The sequence below is a fragment of the Acipenser ruthenus genome, chromosome 14, assembly GCF_902713425.1.
Source record: "Acipenser ruthenus chromosome 14, fAciRut3.2 maternal haplotype, whole genome shotgun sequence".
NCBI classification, from domain to species: domain Eukaryota; kingdom Metazoa; phylum Chordata; class Actinopteri; order Acipenseriformes; family Acipenseridae; genus Acipenser; species Acipenser ruthenus.
Window position 1 is genome coordinate 4,620,159 of NC_081202.1, and position 27,431 is coordinate 4,647,589.

Genomic DNA, 27,431 nt, shown 5'->3' on the forward strand with positions numbered 1-27,431 from the left:
TTCATTTTTTCGTCTGTGAACATAGAGCTGATGTGACTTGCCAAAAAGCTCCAGTTTTGACTCATCTGTCCAAAGGACATTCTCCCAGAAGGATTGTGGCTTGTCAATATGCATTTTAGCAAATTCCAGTCTGGCTTTTTTATGTTTTTCTTTCAAAAGTGGAGTCCTCCTGGGTCTTCTTCCATGGAGCCCACTTTCACTCAAAAAGCGACGGATGGTGCGATCAGAAACTGACGTACCTTCACCTTGGAGTTCAGCTTGTATCTCTTTGGCAGTTATCCTTGGTTCTTTTTCTACCATTTGCACTATCCTTCTGTTCACTCTGGGGTCGATTTTTCCTCTTGCGGCCGCGCCCAGGGAGGTTGGCTACAGTTCCATGGACCTTAAACTTCTTAATAATATTTGCAACTGTTGTCACAGGAACATCAAGCTGCTTGGAGATGGTCTTGTAGCCTTTACCTTTACCATACTTGTCTATTATTTTCTTTTTTTACAACTCTCTCCTTTGCTTTCTCTGGTCCATGTTCAGTGTGGTGCACACAATGATACCAAACAGCACAGTGACTACTTTTCTCCATTTAAATAGGCTGAATGACTGATTACAAGATTGGAGACATGTGTGATACTAATTAAAGAAACTAATTAGTTTGAAATATCACTATAATCCAATTATTTATTATCTTTTCTAAGGGGTACCAACAAATGTGTCCAGGCCATTTTAGAATATCTTTATAGAATAAGCAATAATTCATCTCTTTTCACAACTTCTTTGCTTTATTCTATGACATACCAAAGGCATGCAAGTGTACATGATAAAATAGCTTTTAATTTCATCACTTTTCAGGAGGAATGAAGCATTATTTCAATGAGCTATAAGGGTACCAACAAATTTGAGCACGTCTGTACATGATATAAAAGAGTGACTGATGCTAAGGGCATTTAGGAAATGTTTGGAAGATCTGGCTCTCTTTGAATGTCACGCTAGGTTATCTGTAGGCTTGCTACTATTTGATTTTTATTTTTTTGCCAAATCGACGATTAATATCGACGTTTATTTTAGAAAGAATTTACCGATTTTTTCCGATGTTTATTTTTCCATTCAGGCAGAGAATCGGTGAAATCGACCTTTATGCTTTAAAAAAAAAAATTATGCCATTGAGAAATGTCTCATTTAGCGAAACCCCTTTATCATATTCAACATGCAACAAAACCATGGTTACCAACATTCTAACTGAAATAACGTTTTGTCGCAGCGGAGCCTACATTTAAAAATGGTCTCAAATAAATCGTAGTAAACGCAGCATATAAAAAAATATGCACAGAACAAAACATTAGATAGTTGAACAGAACTAAGTTATTATTCGGAGTCTGAGCTCCCCCTATCCTGCTTCAGCACAGCCGGACACAGAGTCACAGGCAAGGCAGACGGGCCCGCTAAGTCCTGCCGCGGAGACTTCAGCCGTCGGGCAGGGTATTCTGCACAATATTCATTAAGTGTTTTTCTCTTGCGCCCCATTTTCAAATCAAACTAGTAACTGTCAACGTATACCTATAGCAAAAGCTTACCTGCACCTTAACCTGCTAATTTCAAAGTAGGCGCTTTGAATGACAGGCGCTGTAGCTGGCAAATGAGAGCATTCTAGCACTGCTTCAGTCAACGAGATCTGTCAGAATCGGGTGAAACTACAGTGCTAATGGACCACTGAGATGACTGACAGCGACCCTCAGGCATTCAGGGTGGAATGGAGACAGGACAGACAGCAAGTATAAAAACTACACAAACTAGAGATGATTTCTAAATGATTATTTTTGGTAAGAAAATAAAAAATAGTGAGTGGTTTTACGACATTTATCGTTTATCAATTTATTTCAGTCGAACTGATATTTTTTGGGAATTCGACATTTAACGAGCTTTACCAATTAATATCGAAAAGTAGCAAGCCTAGTTATCTGATATACAGGTTTGTCTTGGAGCATTAATAGATGGCTATGGCCAAAGATCCGTTACCAGCAACTGTGATAGTTTATTTCCTTACAGTTTGTGATAAAGAAGATAATTACTATATTAGGGGAATTTAAGTAGGCAAACTTGTCCGCTCATCAAAACTGCAGCAAGAACCGACACCACTTTGCAATTGTCACTGATGAATGAAGATCCACCTTTTGTAAAGAGCTCAAAGTTCATTTGCAGCCCCAAAGAAGGGATGTAATCAACTGATATAAACACCAGTGGAGATAAATGCCTTCCCAAGTTTGACCATGTCTGTCAACCTGCCGATGCACAGAATGTACAGCTGTACAACGTTAGTGGTCATTTTTCAAACTACCAAACCACAGAACGATTGAAAAAATATAAATTATGATACAGAACAGGAACGAGATGAAACTTTATGAAAATAAAACAAAGTATACCTGTATAGACTGGTATGTTTCAGGTCCTTGGTAATTAAAAGACTCAACCTTCTTTCTTCTCTCCCTAGTGGTTTGGGGACCTGGTGACACCAGTGTGGTGGGAGGATGTTTGGTTAAAAGAGGGATTTGCCCATTTCTTTGAATTCTTGGGTGCAGACTTCCTCTTCCCAGACTGGCACATGGTAAGTTACCTAACTCCAATATATCAGATTAACTCAAATGAATTTTAGTTTGCCTTTCCGCAGTACTCCTGTCTGTTCTATTTCTGGGATTGCCGAGAGGTATCAGCTGGTGCACTTGTAAGCATCAGCTGTCCAGCAAAGCGTATCTGTTGAATCATTTAAGTGTAAAATATACTGTCAGTGTTCCACATGTATATGCAGAGGAGTTAAAGAAACAAGCCTTGTGTATTTATCAGCATTTCATTTGAATTACTTTATGAAAAAAAAAGAAAAAAAAAACAAATTGAACAATAAAAAAGTATGTATAATAATTGTCAATAATGAGCTCTTGGTGACTGACATTCCATGTTCACCATTGTTTTTGTCAACCTGCTTTTGACTGTGTTGTCTACTAGTGGTTGGTGCAAATGGATAACAAAAACATTCAGTGCTAAATTAATCTGGGCCAAGTCCAGTACTTTTGCCGACGAGGTTCATTAAAAAGTGGCCCAAAGCAGCCACTGAGACACATTAAGTGAATTCACCAGATCAAAACCATATCCTGTCTGGATTCTGTTAAATGAAACAAACAGTTGTTAAGAACGGTGCCTGTTTTGTAGACGATGCTGTACTGCTTCAAACACGACAACATACTGTGTGGGACAGATTTACCAAGGCCTCTGCTCAAAACTGCAGTTTTTTTGGCAAGGCAAATTAAACTGCAAATATTACAACACATGACAAACACCTTCAGCAAACATTCAAGTCCTGAAATAAACTTTTTTGCAAACATTTACAGTTTTATTTATGTCGGTGCAAATTACATTTTGGTTTAAAGACCTTGGTAAATACGGACAATTGTTTTCTGCACTACCAACTTACCAGTCGTGCACAACGATAATGAAACAACAAGGAGCGTAGGCTTGGGATTTGAAAGGGCATTACATGTCTGTGGCAGATCTTGTGACACAACAAATTAGCATTGCCCGAGGACAAATATCTACAGATCTAAATCCAAGCTTTCTTGTTACGTGTTCTTGGAATAGCTTGCTTTTGTGGAGGACTAAATATGGCCAGAATTGCACCTGATCACCATAGTATCATACAGCCAAGTGTAGAGCATCTAACTAGACAGTATTTTAACTCTGTGTTCCAAGTCCTGTACATTATTTACTACTTCTTGTATTTCCTAAGTCTATTTAGGGCAGCAGTGTGGAGTAGTGGTTAGGGCTCTGGACTCTTGACCAGAGGGGTGTGGGTTCAATCCCCAGTGGAGGACACTGCTGTTGTACCCTTGAGCAAGGTACTTTACCTAGATTGCTCCAGTAAAAACCCAGCTGTATAAATGGGTAATTGTATGTAAAAATAATGTGATATCTGTATCATGTGAAATAAGGTATAATGTGATTCTTGTAACAATTGTAAGTCACCCTGGATAAGGGCGTCTGCTAAGAAATAAATAATAATAATAATAATATTTACTCTAAATTTGTCACAAATTGTCATTCCATTTATACATACTGGAACAGTCAAAACAGTTAGTTCTGCAACGTTAGACACGATAGTATAGAGTGGATAGCTTGATTTTATTCCTGATCCTTATTCATATATGGGTTTTTTTGGGCAGAGCTCCCAGTAATTGCTGTGGTTAGTTTCACATGCATGACCTTCTGCGGTCAAGCTCAGTGTGATGCTTAATCTATACATAGCCCAATTCACTGCTGGGTAGAGCTGTCTGCTTTTATGCCCTCTGACCTTTACTGCATAGTGAGCTCTCTAAAACCTGTATTTCATACAGTTTGGATTACAGGACATGAATAGCAATGTCATTACCTTGTAATAACCATGTAATTACCATTATATTCTGTCCGTACACAGTACATGCTGTATAATTACTTGGAAATGTCTTTGTGAACAATATTTTGTTACTTAATGTGATTACTAGTAAAGCCATGATGAAGACCATTTATACATGCAGTTACCGTGTTATAGCATGAACTATTAGTAGCTACCCAGTTATTACAATAGAATTACATATTTATGTATGCCCACTAACATAAAGTGCTAGCCATATTATTTTGTTTAAAATACCCTTGGCGTGTATATGTAAGGGACCAATGATGTTTCCTTATCCTGAAACACAGCTCAATCTTTGCCAGGACCCGGTCTTACTCTGCTGCTATTGTCAGCTGTCAGAATTTCTGTGCAGTTATCAGGGCTCTTTTTAACTCCAGGAATTACCACCTAAAGTAAGATTCTTAGCAGTCTAAGCAAACCTAACCAGCAGATGCACTCTAGTAATAATAATAGTACCACGACTACGGAATTGGCTGCTACAACTTCTACTACTAATGCAACATAATGAGGATGAGGATGATGATGACGGAATTGACTACTACAACTTCTACTAATGCAACATAATGAGGATGAAGATGATGATGACAGAATTGACTACTACAACTTCTACTACTAATAAAACATAATGAGGATGAGGATGATGATAATGATGACGATGATGGTGATGATGATTATGATGATGATGATGGAATTGACTACTACAACTACTACTGCTAATACAGCTTAATGAGGATGATGATGATGACGATGATGATGATGATGATGATGATGATGACGGAATTAACTACTACAACTTCTACTACTAATTAAAAATAATGAGGGTGAGGATGACGATGACGATGATGATGAGATTTTTACAGAAAAAAGTAAAATATGAAAAGGAATTATGGTGATTAAAATACTATTTATTTAATAGTAAAAATTAAGGAATTAATTTTAGGTGGACCTAAAACGCATTTATATGATAAAAAAAAATGAAAAGAAAAGAAAAATAAAATGTACCCCGGAACTGTTTTGCAGTCCTTTTTTCTCATTATTTTCAAAACATAAATTAATTACCAGGCATGACTAATCACATTCTCCTAATAAATGTTAATTAAAGTACACCCATTCAAGTGTTCCAGATTCGTCGAAAAAGTGGGTATGTGAATCACTCTCATTTTTCAGTCCTTCAAACAAAGTACACCTTAGTCTTTTCCACCTTAATTAAGTGATAATTAGTTTGTAGGCCTCGTTGTTTGTTATAATTCAGAGTGTTTATCTCTGAGTTCACTGTACTTAAAAACAAATCATGCTATTATACACCATTACTTTATAGAAAAATGCCTTAAAACATAATGTTTTACTTTCTTCAGCTTTTTATTTTCTCATACTTGATTAAATCTTAACAGTGTTGCTTTTCACTTCGCTCCATATACGCCATTTACTGGTGCAGGCTCAATTCATTGGTGGATAGTCACTATGGAAGAACAGTTCAAAGAAGGACCAGGCTGAAAGCTCTAAAGTCCAGTCATTCACCACGTCAACCAGAACAGTGTTATAGTAAATCACAGGAAAACAAGGTACAGTCAGGTAAATGCAGAGCATATGCATTGGAAAAGCTTATGGAAAACTGTAAAATGAACATGCAATGATCAACCTCATTGATCACCTCGGTCAATCAGGTAGTGTGTAGAGCTGTCATTGTCCCACAAGTAGATGACCTTTTAAAACACACTTTCAAATAGCAACTCAAATTATCAGTAGTCTGAATGATGCGATCCATGCCTTCATACACATATGTCACAGTGATGGCCAGAGTGGTGTGTGGGTGGTGACGTCAGGTTCAGGAAGCAGCAGTCAAAACAAAGGTACAGACCTGAATAGGCCACAGCCGTATATTTATTAAATTAAATAACAAAAACACTATTATAAAAACACAAAAGGAAAGGGCACGTTGGCCAAACAAATAAACACGGAACAGATAATGAAACAAGTATATTTAAATATAGAAATGTTTTTATCGTTCTCTTCTACCTCACGTACAGTGGCTCTCAAAAGTATTCACCCCCCTTGGACTTTTCTACATTTTATTGTGTTACAACATGGGATCAAAATGGATTTAATTAGGAGTTTTTGCCACTGATCAACACAAAAAAAGTCCATAATGTCAAAGTGAAAAATAAAATCTACAAATTGTTCTAAATTAATTACAAATATAAAACAGAAAATAATTGATTGCATAAGTATTCACCCCCTTTGCTATGACACACCTTAATAAACTCTGGTGCAACCAATTGTCTTTAGAAGTCACATAATTAGTTGAATGGAGTCCACCTGTGTGCAATTAAGGTGTTTCACACGATTTCAGGTTAAATACACCTGTCTCTGGGAGGTCCCACAGTTGGTTAGTACATTTCCTAACAAAAACTACATCATGGAGACGAAGGAACATTCAAAGCAAATCCGGAATAAGGTTCTTCAAAAGCACCAATCAGTGGTAGGATATAAGAACATTTCTAAGGCATTGAATATCCCCCGGAGCACAGTAAAGTCCATTATTAAGAAATTGAGAGAATATGGCACAACTGTGAATCTGTCTAGAACAGGCTGTCCTCAAAAACTGAGTATCCGGGCGAGAAAGGCATGAGTCAAGGAGGCCACCAAGAGGCCTATGGCAATTCTAAAGGAGTTACAGTCTTCCACGGCTGAGCTGGGAGACACTGTGCATACGGCAACAATAGCCCAGAAGGCATGTGGGAGACTCTGAGACCAAGTGGAAGAAGATTCTATGGTCTGATAAGACCAAAATGGAGCTTTTTGCCCTCAACGCTAAGCGCTGTGTTTGGCGCAAGCCTAACACCGCACATCATCCTGAGAACGCCATCCGTACCGTGAAGCATGGTGGTGGCAGCATCATGCTATGGGGATGCTTCTCTGCGTCAGGGCCTGGAAAGCTTGTGAAGATAGAGGGCAAAATGGATGCAGCAAAGTAGAAGACTCATCTTCCAGCAGGACAATGACCCCAAACATACAGCCAAAGCCACACTGGAGTGGCTTAAAAACAAAAAGGGCAATGTCCTGGAGTGGCCCAGTCAAAGCCCAGACCTCAATCCAATTGAGAATATGTGGAGAGAGTTGAGAATTGCTGTTCACCAAAGGTTCCCATCCAACTTGACGGAGCTTGAAAAATTTTGCAAAGAAGAATGGGCAAAAATTGCAGTGTCCAGATGTGCAAAGCTGGTAGAGACTTATCCAAATAGACTCATGGCTGTAATTGCTGCCAAAGGTGCCTCTACCAAATATTGACTCAAGGGGGTGAATACTTATGCAATCAATTATTTTTTGTTTTGTATTTGTAATTAATTTAGAACAATTTGTAGATTTTATTTTTCACTTTGACATTATGGACTTTTTTTGTGTTGATCAGTGGCAAAAACTCCTAATTAAATCAATTTTGATCCAATGTTGTAACACAATAAAATGTGGAAAAGTCCAAGGGGGGTGAATACTTTTGAGAGCCACTGTATATCTCCGCCTCCGATACTCTCTCCCCATAATGAGCCGAGAGTGGGTCCTTTTATATTTTCCAGCCACATTCCCACGAAAGTTTTTAGGGATGGGGTATTAGCCCCATCCACACTGACTATACATGATTTTGCCGGTCTCAAATAAAAATGACGGATGGCTTTGTCTTCCCACATACAAATACATTATACACATAGGAGGCTGTGTGGTCCAGTGGTTAAAGAAAAGGGCTTGTAAGCAGGAGGTCCCCGGTTCAAATCCCACCTCAGCCACTGACTCGTTGTGTGACCCTGAGCAAGTCACTTAACCTCCTTGTGCTCCGTCTTTCGGGTGAGATGTAATTGTAAGTGACTCTGCATTTGATACATGGTTCACACACCCTAGTCTCTGTAAGTCGCCTTGGATAAAGGCATCTGCTAAATAATAATAATAAATAATACACAAATATATAAATAATAATAATACAAATATTATATCAATAATATATACATAAATATGCACAAGGGGTGGGCACCCTGTCACAACATAAAACAAAGGTTTTTGGTTTCTCCACAGTAATCGATAACCTGTAGATCATTTACTTTCATTCGGGACACCTAACTGTAGCCACTATCACTTATCTAGCAGGTAATTAGAGCAGTGTCAGACTTTAAGACTTACATTTACAATGTGAAACTTTTTAATAGCACGTACCATATTATTATTCCAAATGGATTTGTTTTCTTATAGAAATTGCATATTTAGACTAATAAAAAAGATGATACCCTAAAATGATGTCTTTGAATAATGTAATAATCAGGCTCCATTACAAGCTAATGATAGCTCTGTAAAACACAAATTGCCATAAACTCATTAAAAAAAACAAAAAAACAATCAAAGAGACAAAAGAATCTGTTGTTAATGGTGACCTGGCTTTGCAGAGGAGCAGGTACAATAGGAAGATAATTATAATAAAGCAATCGTGCACGACTGATGTCTTGAGTAAAACATGCATGAGCTTCGTAAACAATTAGACTGATTCAAATATTCATGGTATACTTTGTGTTGGTATGACTTTTACTTTTCAGTGAGTGTCTGCAATTATAATTCACAGCTAATCACACGCAGGTGGCATTCATTCATAATTGGAGCCAGGTGAATCTCGTCCTGGTTCCCTCCTGTGGTATTCTGGGGGATGTAGTCCCTCAGCCCCTCCTGGACTACATTTTTCTCTCCTCTTTCCCCTGCCACAGTATGTATGTATGTATATATTTATTTATTTTTTTTAAAAAACCTTCCCTAGGAAGACCTCTTGAGAAGCACAGTGTCATTTTCAAGAGTGCCCTGGGAAATGGACAGGGCTGGCTGCAACTAGACATCATTGAAATGGAATACCATATTAAGACAATACCACAGTACAACATCTCATTAGCATTTCAATAGAACTGGAAACAATTCCATAAATGTCTTCCAACTAATTTTATTCATCGAAGTCCAGAGGCTCGGTAAAAGGCTGTATAACTGGAGGTAAAGAATTCTGCAAAGATAATGGAAAGCAGGTCTTTCTCAGACCATCTTGATTGAGAGATGCCAAGATGCTGCCTTGGGTCTGCAGCCTGGAAAGAGGCTGGCTGGACTGATAAACAGATCCTTTACCTTGCAGACCTTTAAAACCCACAATGTACCAAAGGAATGATGTCATGCCAGAAAGGTCTACCCAGTTGTAAAGGAGGTAATGAAGTTTGAAGATATCCCGCTGAAGAATGACTGTTTTCCTTTACAATATTTACAAGTGTACTGCTGGTATGCTGTGTAGCGCCCCTTTAATCACTTGTCTGTAGGATGATTAGTTTGATCAGCTAGGCATGTATAGTGTGATTAATGCAATTTTTATACCTGAGGAAGACATTAGGCCTAAATATGCTGCCTGTAATCAGCTTACAAGACTGCTGTAACATAAGCTTATCGGTCGGTATTAAAAAGAGACATTTTAACATGTCATACCATGGATACATTTATCTAGTTGTTCTAAAAGGTCTGACCTGCAAGCTCAAATCAAATTTAGAACTCACAATTGTTAGCTGCTCAGCTCTTATCGTGAATGCAAGTCACTACTGTGAATTATAAACAGTTGCGGGAAAGAAGAGATGGCTACATTTATGTTCAAGGCCCTCCGGGATTAAGGTCGCCTAACAGGTGACAAACATGCAGGCAACTGACTGTATAAGATTTAGCTTAAGCCTTCATCACAGCATTTGTGTGTTCATGCTTTTGAATTCTGGCACTCAGGGTCTCAGTGGAAAAGAGGTTTCATGCATCTTCAAACACCGAGAGCTAAAAATCTAACTACATGATGCACACATTGTGGTTGTCTACTTCTGTAATTTTCCCCAGACGGTGCAAACTGGCATTCTTTTTTTTGACACTTTTGAAAAATTAATTTTCACAGCAAATGAGCCGTTAATATCCCTTAAGGATGCCGAAGCTCACGCTCCCGTTTCTCAGATTTATTTGAGGATAACAAGGCTGGCGGGGTCATAGCATTACTGTGTGGGACAGGGTTTCAAGCTGCTGAGGGAGGCACTTTCTAATACACTGGCTTCTCATTGTCATACCTGAGACAGTGCTAATTGCTTAGTCCTGAGAAATCCTAGGCCTATGCATTCAGTGTAATTTGGTAACGGCACACAAGGACAGATGGGACCATCTCTTCCATAGTTTGGCATTTCTACAGGCATTACAGGCATAACAACAGAGAGCAATCATTTTGGACATTAAGCAGACAATTGATATTTATAAATACTGTATGTGATGGACTGACCTGAGTGTGTTGTTATGTGTGTTGTGCTTGTAAACTGAGGTGTGTATGTGCTCTGTTCCCACAGGTTTCAAAGAACCCATTTCTCTGTAGTATACTGCAGAATGTGTTTACCAGGCTTAATCGCATTGTTTAGAAACAATCGCATTGTTTTTAATATTTGTCACATAACACTTTGGCATGGTACCAGTGAAAGGCACTGTATAAATCTAATGTTTCCATAAAAAAAGAATGGCGAGTGAGTCTTTCGTTTGGGGAGGCTATGCCACTTCCCCCATGCATTTATTGAACACTTTTACACTGAAAATGGAGTGAATGACTTGAAAAATCTAAAAAAAAAAACAGCAGAAACATTCATAATCTGGCATCACAAACAGTGTTCTGAAAGGTGGCATTTGTTCAAACAGTCGGGAAGTATGTTCTGACTGTAGCATCACAGTTATCAAATTCTCACAAAACGGTGGTGTGTCAAAACAGACAATATGCTACGAAAATATTTTGTTCTGTAAAACCAGATTCGGATGTTTGTATAGATAACAGCAATTTGAATAAATGTAGAAACTGTGAAGAGGAAGTTCCCGGCAAGGGAATGAGCAAAAAGGATTCAGAGTTTTCGTTGACTGCCTCCTGCAGCAGTATAGGGGGCTCAGATCGACAGGAAGAACTGAGGTTAAACCAGCCAAGCATTGTCTCCTCCAATGACATTGAAATGCAACTAAATCCTGGATCTGTACTACAGTGCTGATTTTGATATCCCAGCTGCACTAGCTGTCTGGCGGTTGTGCAGTAGGAAAACGAGAAATATGTTTGTTAGACCTGCTTTGCGGGCATGCGGGAAAAAAAAAAAAAAAACTATCTTCTCTCACAAATATTTTTTTGTGTTGGTCAGAACAATTTCTTTTGAGGGTTTAGGCAATTTATTTTGGGGAGGTTTAGCCTCCCCAAGCCTCTTATATGCACCGTCTGTGCTTGCAGTTGAACTCTAGAACACTAGATCTGAGCTTCTTCAGGGGAAAGTAAAGTATGTAATTTTCTGTCCTGTTTGGCTTAACAACCTTACTTTGAGTGTCGGTCTTTGAATGATTTTACCTATGCATTAAATGAGATGTTTTGGGCAGTGTGAGGCTGGTAAGCCGGCTAATGTCCTTGTTGTTTGTGATGTTCTCAGGAGAAGCAGAGGTTCCTGACGGATGTTCTACACGAGGTGATGCTGCTTGATGGCCTCGCCAGCTCCCACCCCATATCCCAGGAGGTGCTGAAGGCAACAGACATAGACAGAGTGTTTGACTGGATTGCCTATAAAAAGGTGAACAACATCACACATTCATTAAAAACACCCTTTTCATATGGCTCTGTAGTTTGTGGCATATCCGTGGTGTGACTATATTTGTATGTCTGGTGACATCACCTGATTACGATTCAGTTTATCCATTTAAAAAGCATCATTACTTGATTACAAATCTTTAACTGGTTATTTAAAGACTTTGTTTTTTAAATTAGATTTGAATAGGGTGTCTGAGGCATAAGGCCTTGGTTAAATGCTATCACTACTGTATAATTGTCTAATACAATTTATAACACAGGTCAGTTAGCCATATAGTTTGTTTACTTTCATCAATTTCTTGTGCACCGATCCTATTTACATTTTATTTACACAAGTATGTAGCTATCCAAGACCTATTATAGTATAACATGTCTGTTCTTCAAATGGGATTTTCCACTACAAGCAAAAACAATTCAAAATTAGCATTCATAAACACACACACACACACACACACCATAACAGAGAAAAGTAAGGAGCATTGAGCATCTAGTATCGCAGGCTACTTGCATAGGAATGTGTTTGCCTTAAATAGCAACTTGATATGGGTATGAAATATCAGAGTGAAATACAAAGTGATTGTAATCAACAGGAAGGAAAACTGTAACGTTTCAAACCCAGACAAAGCTGCTAAAAAGTAAGGTAAACAGTTTGTTGAAGTCTTTCCTAATGCCTTAAGCTAAATGTGCACACGATAAAGTAAAAATGTTCTTCTGTGAGCCGAATGCTTTGGTTATCTGAATGTGAATACCTGTATTGTTGTATAACAGACCATTAATCTGGAGTGTTCCAAAAAGCAATGTGGGTTTGTAGAAAGCCATTTTGAAATGGTCTTGAGTATGGGTTTCACGTGAAGAAGATTGGATCGAGTGAGTCCCGACTCCTAAAGGATAACAATGAAAAGATTTCAGGAGTTTCTGTCTTGTTCTTGTTAATTTAATACTATTTAATAGTCTTACTTTTAATTATTTCCCAGGCACTCTTAATTACTAACACTTATGGTAGTACTATTTTCAGATATTTCTATCTATGACCTTTTAATGTCTAGTTTTGAAATAATTTAGAATTTTAATGAATTCTAAACAGCCTAATTTAAAGACTCTTTTTCTGAAGTTATATTTTAGTCAAGTATAAAAACTATGTATCTTTAATACCTTACTATCATTACAGTTTTTGAACTCTGCCCATTTTGTTCACAGGGTGCTGCATTAATCCGAATGCTTGCAAATGTTATGGGACAGCCAGTGTTCCAGATGGGATTAAACGTAAGTCTAGAGCTGTTTGCTATTTGTAAAACAGTGCCTTATATCTGTAGCATGAAACATTATTTGGACTCTCCAGATATTGTATTTCCTTTCAAGCATATTATCTGTGCTGCTCAGGGCTCAGTAGTATTTTCAATCATTGGTCAGGTGTGCATGCTAAGTCTTTGTAGGATTATTCCCAGCTCTTCCCTAGCAGGAGACCAGAGTACTGATCGACTAATTCTGGTCATGCTATGATTGCTTTTAAATCCATTTAGATTGTCTGCCTGCCTTTACTACAAGTGGCCCCTGGAAACTTGATGCCCTATGCACAGTACTGGGGATATAATGTAATTGCCAGGTTTAGGACCTGAACAATAAAAATTGACAATGGTTTTAGTAACTGCAGTAGTTGTTTGTGTGTTTGATTTCAAAGAGAATGAGAATGCAGTGCTTATTAAAACATAATTATTGCATTATTAGCCTGCTAAGCAAAGTTTGCTCATCGTGGAATAAAATAAACTATTAATTTATAAACGTTTAGTAAATCTAGCTCATGATGATTTTCAAACTGGAATACCAATTAAAGTATATATATATATATATATATATATATATATATATATATATATATATATATATATATAGATAGATATATAGATATATATATATATATATATATATATATATATATATATATATATATATATATATATATATATATAGATAGATATATATATTTTTACTATACAGGTGCACTCAACTTATAACACATTCTGTTAGAACATCATTCCCATGTGTTTAAGTTTCACATTTGGCGTCTGTTCACTGTGTCATGCGTGACTGATTAATACAGGAGTTATTTGTTTTTCTCTTCCTGAGCACTAGATGTTTGTTGAACTAATTCTGATGCTGATTGTTTCTTATAATACCTACGAATGCATTAGCCAAAGCATTTGTTTTCTTGAGTTGTTCTATAGTTTTACCTTGATTGGCTGTTCTGTTTGCTTCCCCTTCATTTAAGTTAAATATCCCCGTTTAAGGACGATGCTGTAGTAAAACTAAATCAATTTAAGAGTAAAAGGAAGTCCGATCATTTTTTGAGCTTACAAAATAAAACAAGCCATGCCTTATAGCACAGTGGAAAATGGGGCCCTGACGCCCTGCATTGCAGTTGATCAGTAGTTCAGCCGTAAACAAAGACATGAATGGGCTGCATGTGTAATTTCACAGATCATTGCAGCGAGCGTATCATTAAACTTTGGACATACAACAAAGCTAAAACGATTACAAGAATTCTGTGATTTCCTTCAAACAGCTGTATAGAAAAAAAACACAACAGTGTTGTGATTGATTGTTTGTACGAAACAGTTGATTAGTACGCAGCAATATAAATACTGTACATGGAAATTCTGTAAGATGGATATGTTGAAATCATTTTGAAACAGGCAAGAATTTTCCCTTTAAGATGAAACACATAATCAGAGACGAATGGTATCCATGCCGTCTAACAAAATAGGATTTTTTAAAAAGGATCTGCAATGCAATTCATCTACCTAGTGAGTGCATCAGAAATGCAATCACATTCTTATGTACTCAGTATTTCAAAAGCCCTTATCACCCAATCACCTGACACTCAGCTAAGCAGAGTCACTTTGCTGGTCAATTTGAAATAGACAACACAACGCCCCCTGAACAGTCTACTTAGACTCTATCTAAATTACATTTCGTAAGCACATTGCAGAATAAAGCTTGTATTATTCTGTTCATATCAGTTTGTGGTAAACGCAGTTATGAACAGCAGTAAATTATGAATTATTTATGCAGCAGTCTGGCATTCAGAGTAGTCTCTTGAATTAAATTGATGTTCACCTACAGCACAATTATACCAAGAGAGGAGTGAGAGAGCAATCAAGCTTATCAGTTCTTAGGGAGCAATTTTAATAAGCAGTAACTGGGGATCGGGTTCAATTTTGGTGTAATAACTCTGCCTAATCAAAATGTATTGAGAAAATCCCCAAGCCTACCAACTAAAAAGAAAAGGATAAAATGCAGAAACTGCAATGAAACTTGACCCGGAATACTCATTTAAGATAGATATATACAGTGTCTTTAGTAAATATTCACCCCCCTTGGATGTTTTCACAGTTGTGTTACAACCTGAAATCTTGATGCATTTAAATGGGATTTTTTTTCCTTTGATTTACACAAGCTACAACACTTTCAATGTATGAAAAAAATGGGGGAGGGGGGGACGGGGGGGGGGGACAAATCAATTGCCTTCAGAATTCACACAATAAGTTAAGTGGAGTCAATCTGTGTGCAATAAAAGTGGTTCACATGATTTCAGATTGAATACACCTGTCTCTGTAAGGTCCCACAGTTGGGTAGTGCATTCAAAGCAAAGATACTACCATGAAGACCAAGGAGCTTTCAAAACAACTCCGGGATAAAGTTGTGGAAAGGCACAGATCAGATTTCAAAGGCATTGAATATCCCTTGAAGCACAGTCAAGTCGATCATTAAGAAGTGGAAGGTATACGGCACCTTCGTCTTCTTCGTTTTCTTCTTTGTCTTCGTCTTCGTCTTCTTCATCTTCTTCTTTGTCTTCTTCGTCTTCGTCTTCTTCTTCATCTTCTTCTTTGTCTTCTTCGTCTTCTTCTTCATCTTCGTCTTCTTTGTCTTGGTCGTCGTCTTCTTCGTCTTCGTCTTCGTCTTTGTCTTTGTCTTCTTCGTCTTCTTCGTCTTCTTCTTCATCTTCGTCTTCTTCGTCTTCTTTATCTTCATCTTCATCTTCTTCGTCTTCTTCTTCATCTTCTTCTTTGTCTTCTTCGTCTTCTTCTTCATCTTCGTCTTCTTTGTCTTGGTCGTCGTCTTCTTCGTCTTCGTCTTCGTCTTTGTCTTTGTCTTCTTCGTCTTCTTCGTCTTCTTCATCTTCGTCTTCTTCGTCTTCTTTATCTTCATCTTCTTCGTCTTCGACTTCTTCATCTTCTTCTTCATCTTCGTCTTCTTTGTCTTGGTCGTCGTCTTCTTCGTCTTCGTCTTCGTCTTTGTCTTTGTCTTCTTCGTCTTCTTCGTCTTCTTCATCTTCGTCTTCTTCGTCTTCTTTATCTTCATCTTCTTCGTCTTCGACTTCTTCATCTTCTTCTTCATCTTCGTCTTCTTTGTCTTGGTCGTCGTCTTCTTCGTCTTCGTCTTCGTCTTTGTCTTTGTCTTCTTCGTCTTCTTCGTCTTCTTCTTCATCTTCGTCTTCTTCGTCTTCTTTATCTTCATCTTCTTCGTCTTCGACTTCTTCATCTTCTTCTTCGTCTTCTTCACTTTGCTGTGCTTTTATCATGTTGTATAATGACAGTAGTCTGGTGATCACATCTCTTTGTAATGAGTTATTTCAGTAAAGTACAGTGGTCTTATTCTGTAGTGCTGATGCTTGATAAATGGATTCATACATATCTTATTTCTCTCTTTCTCATGTGCTCTGCAGCTAAATCCACTTTCGTGCTGATTTGCTGATGTGACTGTTTTTATTTTTATTTAAGTACCTTCAATATGAATTAAGAAATCAGGTCATTGAGATATTTTAGTAGTGTATGTATGTTAATCAAGGCAAAACCTGTCCTGCTAATTAATTTATTTACAAACCTTTCAAATTATTGGGGTGCCTCTTAAGGAAAGAGGGGGCTTAGTAAGGTGCTTAGTAAGGTTATCTTGCTAGCTCTGCGTGATACGGCATCATTTCAAATATGAAAGAATATCCCGAAATGTCTGTGGAATCTTATTTCTTTCCACCTCCTGGTAACTTCAAAGCTCTCCTGTTCTGCAGGCTTGCCTTGAAATATTCAGCAGCTGAGCAATAACAGTGGGTGTCATTGTGTAGCAGATCATCAGGTGTGTGTTAGCAGCACTGTTTTTTGTTGTACCCTGATAAGACAATCAGGACTTTGCTGCAGCCAATGTATTATGCATCATTTGCAAGTGTGCTTACAAGAGTAACACAATGTTGTGGTTTTCAAAGACTAAATCATTATGCGGTCAGGGATGTTTCCCTTTTGGAAAGGATTTGAGAGGAAGGGTTTGAGAGCAGTCGTCTTTTTTTGTTGATTGACTTTTTAAAGAAAACGTATATCATTCTGCTATTAAAAACAGCGGTGTGAGGAAACTACACTATAGTCCTTGTTTTTCCATCCTTTTTTTCTCTATACTCACACCTCCTGAAGTGAACTGCACCTTGGAGAAGGCCAGGGTACCCACATGGACTTAAGGGTTGTAGTTAATCCTTTACCACTTGCCTTGTAAAGCATGGTGAAGTATAAGTAGTGTTCTGCGTTTCCGGTTTATTCCGAATTCTACCGAAAAATTACAGGATTTTTCTTTAACGTGACATTGGTTTTTACTGATTTATACCCAATTTTTCTCTATTATTCAGTATTTTCCCGGTACTGTTTTCTAGGAAATACACAATATTTTGATTAAAATGCTGTTTTATTTGGACTCTGATATTGTAATAAGCAGCCCTACACTGTATCCTAGGATGTTTAGATGTTAGAGGATCAAACAGAGTTGTAACAAGTCACCAAAATTGGGAGTCGAGTCGAGTCATTGGGAAGTGAAGACTTGAGTCAAGTCGAGTCTTTGACATGCCAAGCTCGAGTCGAGTCGATTTGAGTCACTAAACTGCTCGAGTCAAGTCGAGTCGAGTCACCAATCTGGCTCGAGTCACTTCGAATCATTAGTTCTGACAGTTCAAGATATCTTGATTTAATCAGATTAGTTTTACAGGAGATTAGCAATCTATACATTTAAAAAAATCTGTTAAAAATACACAATAATGTGGCCATACTTGACCCACTTATGTTCACCATTAAAAGTCCACGGTTTCTGCTTTGTTTTTGTCTTTCCATTTTAGTGAATTTGATTCCTTGATCTATTTATAAGCACATTTTGCCACTGTATAAAGACCCCTTTCTTTCTGCTCAGTTGGGTTGGGTGTTTAGTAATGAATGATACCACAAAACAAAGAACACATCTAAATATTGTCTAACTTCTCAACACTGACACTCCCTTATAGTTTTGTTTCAGATACATTAACCAAATGAAAGGAAATTTGGTGGCATTTAATTTCATGTTGAGATATTACTTCAAGGTTTTAACACATAGGAGACAAATAGAATAATAAAGTTAATATAATTCAGTTTTATAAAATTCACAGGTAACATAGAATCTGTACTACATCTCTCTCCTCTTAGTGTAAGCTGGGCTATGGAGTCTTTTTCCATTAAATGTCAACTAGACATTTTTAAGTAACAGATACTGTTTCACAAAAGCACAAAACATAATAAAAAGGTGTTTGTTGAAGTCCTAATGGCATAACAAAACATAATACTGTACTGAAAAAAAGTACAAAAACAAATGAATCTTTTAAACTTTCTCTCTGGTCACATCTTATACTTTAATATACATCAAACTTTAAGTTAAAGTTTTATGTATACGTTAAAGTACAAGACGTGACTGGAAAAAAATAGCATTAGAAATAGCTATAAAGCACCAACTCCCTTAAGAGATACGGTGTCCATAAATAAATAGATAAAATACATACATACAGTACATTAAATAAAAAGACAATAGTGAGCACCAAATACTTCCCAAATGATTTACTTTTCAAGCTTTCACTAGGCAACATTTTACTTATTAACATTTTAATAAAACACTTATTAACATTATATAAACATTTTCCATACATTCATTACCTTTATTTGTGTGCTAACAAGACCTGAAAAATAACTCCTAATCAGTGCTTTTTCTGCCATGTTGTTTAATTTGCCTTGGCATTATTTATTTTTTTTAAGTATTGAATATCAGCTACCTACTCGTTATGGAAAAATACCGCTGTTGCATTGTGCCTGAGTTTCTAATTCATTCATTTTAGCCGTTGAAAAAAACTAAAAACCTACCAGTATAAATTAGTGGCAGTTACCGGTGTTATGTTTTGAATGCAGTTTATTCATATTGTTGCTTTACAGTGCTGGCAGGATGCAGCCTGCTTGTTTATCTCCTGGTCGACTGTATAATTATTAAAAGCAAACTCCACCACTGCAGGTCCTTTTAGTGTAGTCTCCATGTTGTTGTTGTTGTTTTTTTTTTTTCTGTCTGTGACAAAACTCAAAAATCACTATTTTCCTCAGGATTTTCTGTGATCAGTGATCAGAAATCTGTCTCTGCTTCCCGCCTACACATTTTGATTCCAGGGCTCCCTGCTGCTTGTGACGTTATCATCACAGAATGGTGCTATAGGGTTGGAAGGTGTTTTCTGTTTCCTTAGCAGTGGTCTTAACAACCATAGCAGGAACCTGTTTATGTGCAAAATGGCAAGGTGGCTGCGTGTGTTAGAGAGGGGCTGCATGTATTGAAAATGAAATAAGTTTGTTATTGATGTTATCATAAAGACAATGACTCAAGCCAGATGGAAACTTTTTTGCCTGATTCGAGTCGAGTCATTTTTGAGCAGGGAGTCGAGTCGACCTTATCAAACCTTTGGAAAGTTGAATACCCCCTCGTGGAAATCCGAGAAACTCAAATACAACCTTGGAATGTTCAGGGGGGTCTAATGGGCCTCACAATGTTTCTGTTCATTGCATAAACATCTACAATGTGTATTTCCAATTCGAAAAGCAAATTGAACGGGGCCCCTTATCATTCCTGCCTTCAGGTGGAGATAATGTGATCTATTCATTTGAAATAAACAGCTCCCTAGTTTGAAATCTAAGGACTTATTGGCAGGGTTGCAGGTCTTCAAACACGGTTGAAGGAAGGTATGCAGGTACTTTGATAAAGTAGATGGGTTTCTCTGTACAAGGACAAGGCAAAAAAAGCCACAGAGGTGATCAACTATATGATCTTTAGATCAGCAATATCTGCAGTGATATAGCATATCTAGCGCTCAGTTAGCTATTTCAGATTTCGCTCAGTTCTGGGTGATTTAAATCATCATTTTTGGCTCTTGGGCAATTCACTTAAATGCTCTGAAAATGTTTGGTTAATTTTTTAAACAAGCATAGTCCGACTTTTTTTTTTTTTTAATTGGATAGCTGGGTTTGTAAAGATGTTTAACTTTACCCTAGGTCTCTTCTGAGGTTTTTTTTTTCTTTCTTTTTTTTTTTTTTATAAATTTAGTCATTGCCAATTATTTTTTATTATTTTCTCCCAATTTGGAATGGCCAATTATTTCATTATGCTCAGCTCACCGCTACCACCCCTGCACTGACTCGGGATAGCTGAGTTTGTAAGAGCGCCTTTACAGTTGAAGATCTCCATTCAAAGTACCTAGGGGCAACCTGCTTAGCTCACGAGATCTAACACAATCAGAATCCAAGCTGAAATTGCTGTTACAAATACAAAAGCTACAAATCTTTTGTGTTAATCCCTTGGATACCTTCCACCGACTGATGCACCCAGCATGTAGTGGTTTTGAATTGGATTTAAAGCAGAAGTTCTTGTGGCATTTTTAGTGTAGGATCACTCACGGAATTTTCCTGATCCCATCACAGGGAAACAAACCTCAATGCTCATGTTGTTCTACCCTTCATAAATAACTTTTGTGTTGAGGGGACTGCCTGGATATATATATATATATATATATATATATATATATATATATATATATATATATATATATATATATATACACATACAACTGCAGTGTACAGAATTGAAGGCATATGAAAGAACAGGTTAAAAAAAGGTTTAAAAAATGTACTCAAAAGGTTTAAAAGATTAAAAAAAATCTTCTATTTTCAGGACATTTCGAGCAAAAGAAAAGTAAACACAGTGCAGTAAACACAGTGCAGTAAACACAGTGCAGTGTGTTTACTTTTCTTTTTAAACAGCTGAAGAAGGAAACGTCCTGAAAATAGAAGATTTTTTAAAATCTTTTAAACCTTTTCTTTCATATATATTGTAGAAGGAATGAGGTATACAGAGGGTACAATAAAGTAAATGAAGTAAAAGGAACGGTTGTACCAAAATGAAATCGCTGTATAAAGGAGATGAATGTGTTGCTGGTTGTTTTTAAATCCCGTTGTGAGAAGTAAGGGATAGAGTGAACTACAGAACCCATAATCATTAGCGTGACCAGTCAATGCGTTCTGGGTAATTAGCGCAGGTTTAAATTGACTGGCGAAGCTAATGAGGGGGGGTCGTAGGAACGGTGGAGAGTTCCGTGTTGATTGTAGAGACGGCGAAAGTCTACAATATTAAAATTGTTGAAGTAGTTGGAGACGGCGTACGGTGGAAGATTTAAATTGAACAACGAAGCACAGTTCAGTTTATGAAGAAGGAAAGCTGTAAGCCTTCTTTTATTAACCTGAAGAGGCACTTCGGATTTATAAAAACAACCAGCAATTGAAACGTCTTTTTAAGTTGGACGAAGTACAGAGGCTTAAAGGAAGGGTATGTAAACCCAGGTTTTTGCATTGTTATTCATTCGCTGTTACCAGACAGACGGCCTGTGTTAATGTGTACAGGGAACTGGCGTTCTTTGTGGGACTGACTGATTGTTAAGATTCTTGCGGTGCACTAACATCACCGAGGACGCTGCTGGAAAGTACCACACTGCTTGTGCACACAGAAAGTGCGCGTCTGTTCTTGTGGGACGTGAAGTAACAGCGTGTTTAATTCTTTTTACTCAACGGAGTGGATTTACAATGCATATAAGTCAGTGACGGTTATACCTCTGAGCTACGGGGAACAAAGGCTGAGAGGAGCAGAGATTGGCGCACACGGTGTACAGTGGAAGAAAAAACACCGTGTACTTTATTTGAAGTACTGTTTTATTAGTTGTTAGGATTGGTCTCTGGACGGTATACTTTTTAACTTTAAGACCTGCAGCATATAAAGGACTTCCACCAAGTACCAGGAGGGGCAGTCGTGTCCACCTTGCAGTACAGGACCTCTGTAACCCAGGAGCAGCAGAGCTGAACCAACGTACTCGCTGGAGGAGGGGTGGCCTGTCTGTGCACTGCCTCTAGAGGGGACTGGAGGAACTGTATGCAACGCAGGAATAAAGTAACTGTGGTTTATAAGGGTTGGGAGTGCCCACTAGAAAGCTGAACCTACTCACCTTGCAGTTCCACGCCAGGAGGTTTAAGTGGACGGTGAGCGACGGACCTGAGACAATCCTGAACTTTATTACGTGTATGATTTACTCCCTCAAGACTACAGGGACACTCTATGTTGTGTTGTGGATAACGCAGAAAGAGCAGCAGCACAATAAAAGTTACTGTAGTTTTGCATTTCCTGTGTGGCGTCCATCTGTTCACCCTGTTCTACACCTTCTGGCTATCCTACACATTACGTAACTAATACCAACCGGGTTACACTTGGTGGCAGCGGTGGGATTGCCAAAACTGCAGGATTCAACTACAGTACCCACCTGACCGTAGAACACCATTGAACATGGCAAACATGGACGTCTTGCTACAGACCATGATAAACATGGCCAGTGCGCAACAGGAAGCAAACCGGTTGCAGAATGAACAGATACATGAAGCAAGGGTAGAAAGAGTGGCTATTTTTCAACGGTTGGAACAAGTGGCTACAGCCCCTACTTCCTCTACTCCATCTGCAACCAATGCATCAATCAGGTCAACACATGTCCTGAACAAGATGACAAGCGGAGACGACATCGAGGCCTATCTCTTAGCCTTTGAGAGGACTGCAATACGAGAGGGCTGGTCACGTGATAAGTGGGCTGGAATTGTCGCACCTTTTCTGGTTGGAGAGGCCCAAAAAGCTTACTTTGACCTGGCTCAAGAGGAAGCTGACAGTTACGACGTACTCAAAGCTGAGATCTTAGCCCGGGCTGGGATTACTACTGCTTTGAGAGCCCAAAAATATCACGCATGGAGCTACAAGATGTCACTACCGCCAAGATCGCAAATGTTTGATCTCATCCACTTAGCCAAGCGGTGGCTAAAACCAGATGAGAACAGCAGTCACCAGGTTATTGATCTCCTGGTGATGGATCGATATCTCAGAGCCCTTCCATCGCCTATGAGAAAGTGGGTGGGCCAAGGAGATCCAACTACACTGAATGAGTTTATCTCATTGGTGGAACGCCAACTAGCGGCCGAAGAGTTGGTGCACACAACTGCGAACCCCAGTCCTAAAACTTCAACACCTGACCCGGTGGAAAGGAAGCAGCGAGCCTACTTCAAGACGGGTAAGCCCTCTACAAGGGGTAATGAAGAGCGGCATACAGTCGTGAAGGGACAAATGCAGGGGGCGGGGCGTGGTATAACATGTAAACGAGAGGGAGTTGATTACTCTTTTTACAAATGTTATAAATGTAATGCAATGGGTCACATTGCTAGGCACTGTCCGCAGACGGAAGAGCCTATGCAGTGCAATATGGGGCATCACTTTTGTGGTAGCATTGTAATACCAGGGAAGCTGGAAGGTAAAGCTCCCTATGTAGCAGAAGTAGGTATAAATGGAACCATAGTTAACGCTCTCATTGATACTGGTAGCTCATTAACTTTAGTAGCAGCAGATTTAATAGCTACAAACCAATTGGACAATAATTTCACCATAGGTATTACATGTATACATGGGGATGTGAAATGTTACCCCACCACTCTGGCTACTGTGTTATTTCAAGGGCAAGTGTACACTCTGAGAGTGGGTGTGGTGCGCAGTTTACCCCATCGTGTAATCCTTGGTAGAGATTATCCAGGATTCAAAGACCTGGTAACCATAAAGAGGGAATTGGCATGCCCAAAGCTAAAAGATACAGTAGGGAATACTACTGATGAGAGTCTAGTAACGTTGTTTCCATTTAGCGATGCATCCTTGTTTGAAGGGCCACGGCCCCATAAAATTTATAAGAGTCGTCGACAAAGACGCCTAGAAAAATGGAAAGTGTCACCAGGTAGAAATGTCTTGGTGGGAGAAGTTGGAAAAAGGGCGGGGAAAGGTGTAAGCACCCAGTGCTCCCCCAATGACATATTAGAGGAAACTGGGGAAGAGGTTGTGGAGATAAGTGACGGTGGGGTAGATAATTGGTATGATACATTTTCTCCTTCAACCAGGAATTTTGGGCGGGATCAAGCGCAGGATCCCACGCTAATAAACATTAGAGAGAAAGTGGTTTCTATTAATGATGTGCCCGTGGAGAATGTAACTGTTAACCCACAAGAGCATTATCTCATTAAAAATGACTTGTTGTATAGGGTTACGGTAATTAATGGTAATCAAGTAGAACAGCTGTTGGTACCCAAGGCATATCGTTTACTAGTGTTAAAATTAGCACACAATCATTTGTTTGGTGCCCATTTGGGAAGTGAGAAAACATTACAACGTATAGTGCAAAGGTTCTATTGGCTAGGGATTAACAAAGAAGTAGAACGGTTTTGTAAATCCTGTCCTGAATGTCAAAGAGCTAGCCCCAGACCTAGTTTCAGAGCTCCTCTACAGCCTATGCCTATTATAGAGGTACCCTTCGAAAGGATAGCTATGGATCTGGTAGGTCCGCTGAATAAATCAGCTAGGGGACATGAATATGTTCTGGTAATTTTAGATTACGCCACTAGATACCCTGAAGCGATTCCTTTACGGAACATGGCATCAAAAACCATTGCCAAAGAGTTAATCCAGGTATTTTCTAGGGTGGGAATCCCCAAAGAGATCCTGACGGATCAAGGGACCCCGTTCGTCAGTAAACTGATGAAAGATTTGTGTAAATTGCTGCAAATAAAGCCAATTAAAACATCTGTTTACCATCCACAAACGGATGGATTAGTAGAACGTTTTAATAAAACCCTTAAATCAATGTTAAGGAAGGTGATATCCAAGGATGGGAAAGACTGGGATTTACTGTTACCCTACTTAATGTTTGCAGTTAGAGAAGTACCCCAATCTTCCACAGGCTTCTCGCCATTTGAATTGTTGTATGGGCGTCAACCACGGGGAATATTAGACGTTGCCAGAGAAACGTGGGAGGAGCAAAACAAAGTAGGTAAAAATATAGTGGACCACATTATCCAAATGCAGGACCGGATAGATAGGGTCACTCCCATTGTCACTAGTCACCTTAAACAGGCACAGAGGAAACAGGCAGTGCAGTATAACAAGCTGGCTAAAGTTCGTCAGTTTAACCCTGGAGATAGAGTGATGGTGTTAGTCCCTACTCCAGAAAGTAAGCTCTTTACCCATTGGCAGGGACCTTATGAAATTATCGAGGCAGTGGGGCCAGTAAATTATAAGGTGCGCCAACATGATAAGCGTAAGAAGGAACAGCTATATCATGTTAATTTATTAAAGCCATGGGTAGATAGAGAAGCTTTAACAGTTGAAACTGGACAGGCAATTCGCAGTCCAGAGACACCCGTAGAAAATAATATGGAGAAAGGTGGTAAAGAGGGTCAAATAAACGTAGGACCGGACCTTGCAGAAAAACAGGTACAAGAAGTACGTAGAATGGTACAACGGCACAGTGAAGTGTTCTCCTTAACACCGGGCCGAACAAGTGTTATAGAGCATGACATTGTGACAGCCCCGGGTGTTAAAGTTAGAGTCAGACCATACCGCATACCGGAAGCAAAGAAAGCAGATGTTCTGAAAGAACTAGAGTTAATGAAAACCCTAGACGTAGTTGAAGAGTCGCATAGCCCATGGAGTAGCCCAATTGTCATGGTGGCTAAGCCCAATGGCACTTGGCGCTTTTGTAATGACTTCCGACAGTTAAACGCTGTATCAAAGTTTGATGCCTACCCCATGCCAAGGGTAGATGAGCTTATTGAGAGGCTAGGTAAGGCGAGGTATTTAACAACGTTGGACCTTACCAAAGGATATTGGCAAATCCCATTAACACCGGGTGCACGGGAGAAAACAGCTTTTTCCACACCGTGGGGATTGTACCAGTATAAGGTAATGCCTTTTGGGTTGCATGGCGCACCGGCATCGTTCCAACGCCTAATGGATAAAGTTCTAAGACCTCATTTAGAGTATGCCTCTGCGTATATTGATGACATTGTCGTGTTTACAGAGTCGTGGGAAGATCATTTAAAAAAGGTGGAAGCCGTTTTGGGTAGCTTAAGGGACGCAGGTTTAACAGCGAACCCTGAGAAGTGTTATGTAGGCTTGAAAGAAGCAAAGTATTTAGGGTATGTGGTAGGTGGTGGTATTATCAAACCTCAGGTCAGTAAGGTAGAAGCCATAAAGAGCTGGCCAACCCCGCAAACAAAAAAGCAAGTGAGGGCATTTTTAGGTTTGGCAGGGTATTACAGGAGGTTTGTACCAGAATTCTCAACCATTGCAGCACCACTAACTGATTTAACTAAAAAGTCAGCTTTGAATAAGGTTAACTGGACCACGGAGACGGAGGCAGCGTTCCGGGAGATCAGTAAAATATTGTGTAGTGAACCAGTATTAACGGTACCTGATTTTGCAAATAAATTTATCTTGCAGACAGATGCGTCTGAAATAGGACTAGGAGCAGTACTGTCGCAGATAAAGAATGGTGTAGAGCACCCAGTCATGTATTTAAGCAGGAAGCTCTTGCCTAGAGAGACTCGTTATGCAGTAGTGGAAAAGGAGTGCTTGGCTGTGAAGTGGGCAATTGAGTCCTTAAAGTACTATTTGTTAGGACGAGAATTCATCTTAGTCACTGATCACTCGCCGCTGAAATGGATGAAGGAAAATAAAGAACGGAATGCGAGAGTAACTAGATGGTTTCTAGCTTTACAGCCTTACAAGTTCACAATTGAACATCGTAGTGGTAAGCAGAATGCCAATGCTGATGGCCTCTCTAGAATACATTGTTGGGGTAGTAAGGTCGCTCGAACCGGTAGGTTAGAGCTGAGTGGGAGGATATGTAGAAGGAATGAGGTATACAGAGGGTACAATAAAGTAAATGAAGTAAAAGGAACGGTTGTACCAAAATGAAATCGCTGTATAAAGGAGATGAATGTGTTGCTGGTTGTTTTTAAATCCCGTTGTGAGAAGTAAGGGATAGAGTGAACTACAGAACCCATAATCATTAGCGTGACCAGTCAATGCGTTCTGGGTAATTAGCGCAGGTTTAAATTGACTGGCGAAGCTAATGAGAGGGGGGGTCGTAGGAACGGTGGAGAGTTCCGTGT

General features: G+C 38.9%; 1 protein-coding gene across 1 annotated transcript in view; it reads left to right on the forward strand.

The window, feature by feature from the left end:
- Positions 1–27,431, forward strand: part of LOC117419986 (thyrotropin-releasing hormone-degrading ectoenzyme-like) — a 97,068-nt gene that overhangs the window by 43,785 nt on the left and 25,852 nt on the right. Inside the window, exons 5-7 of the mRNA XM_034033455.3 lie at positions 2,481–2,594; positions 11,903–12,040; positions 13,255–13,320. Coding sequence (XP_033889346.3) covers positions 2,481–2,594; positions 11,903–12,040; positions 13,255–13,320 — 318 coding nt within the window. The remainder of the gene's footprint in view (positions 1–2,480; positions 2,595–11,902; positions 12,041–13,254; positions 13,321–27,431) is intronic.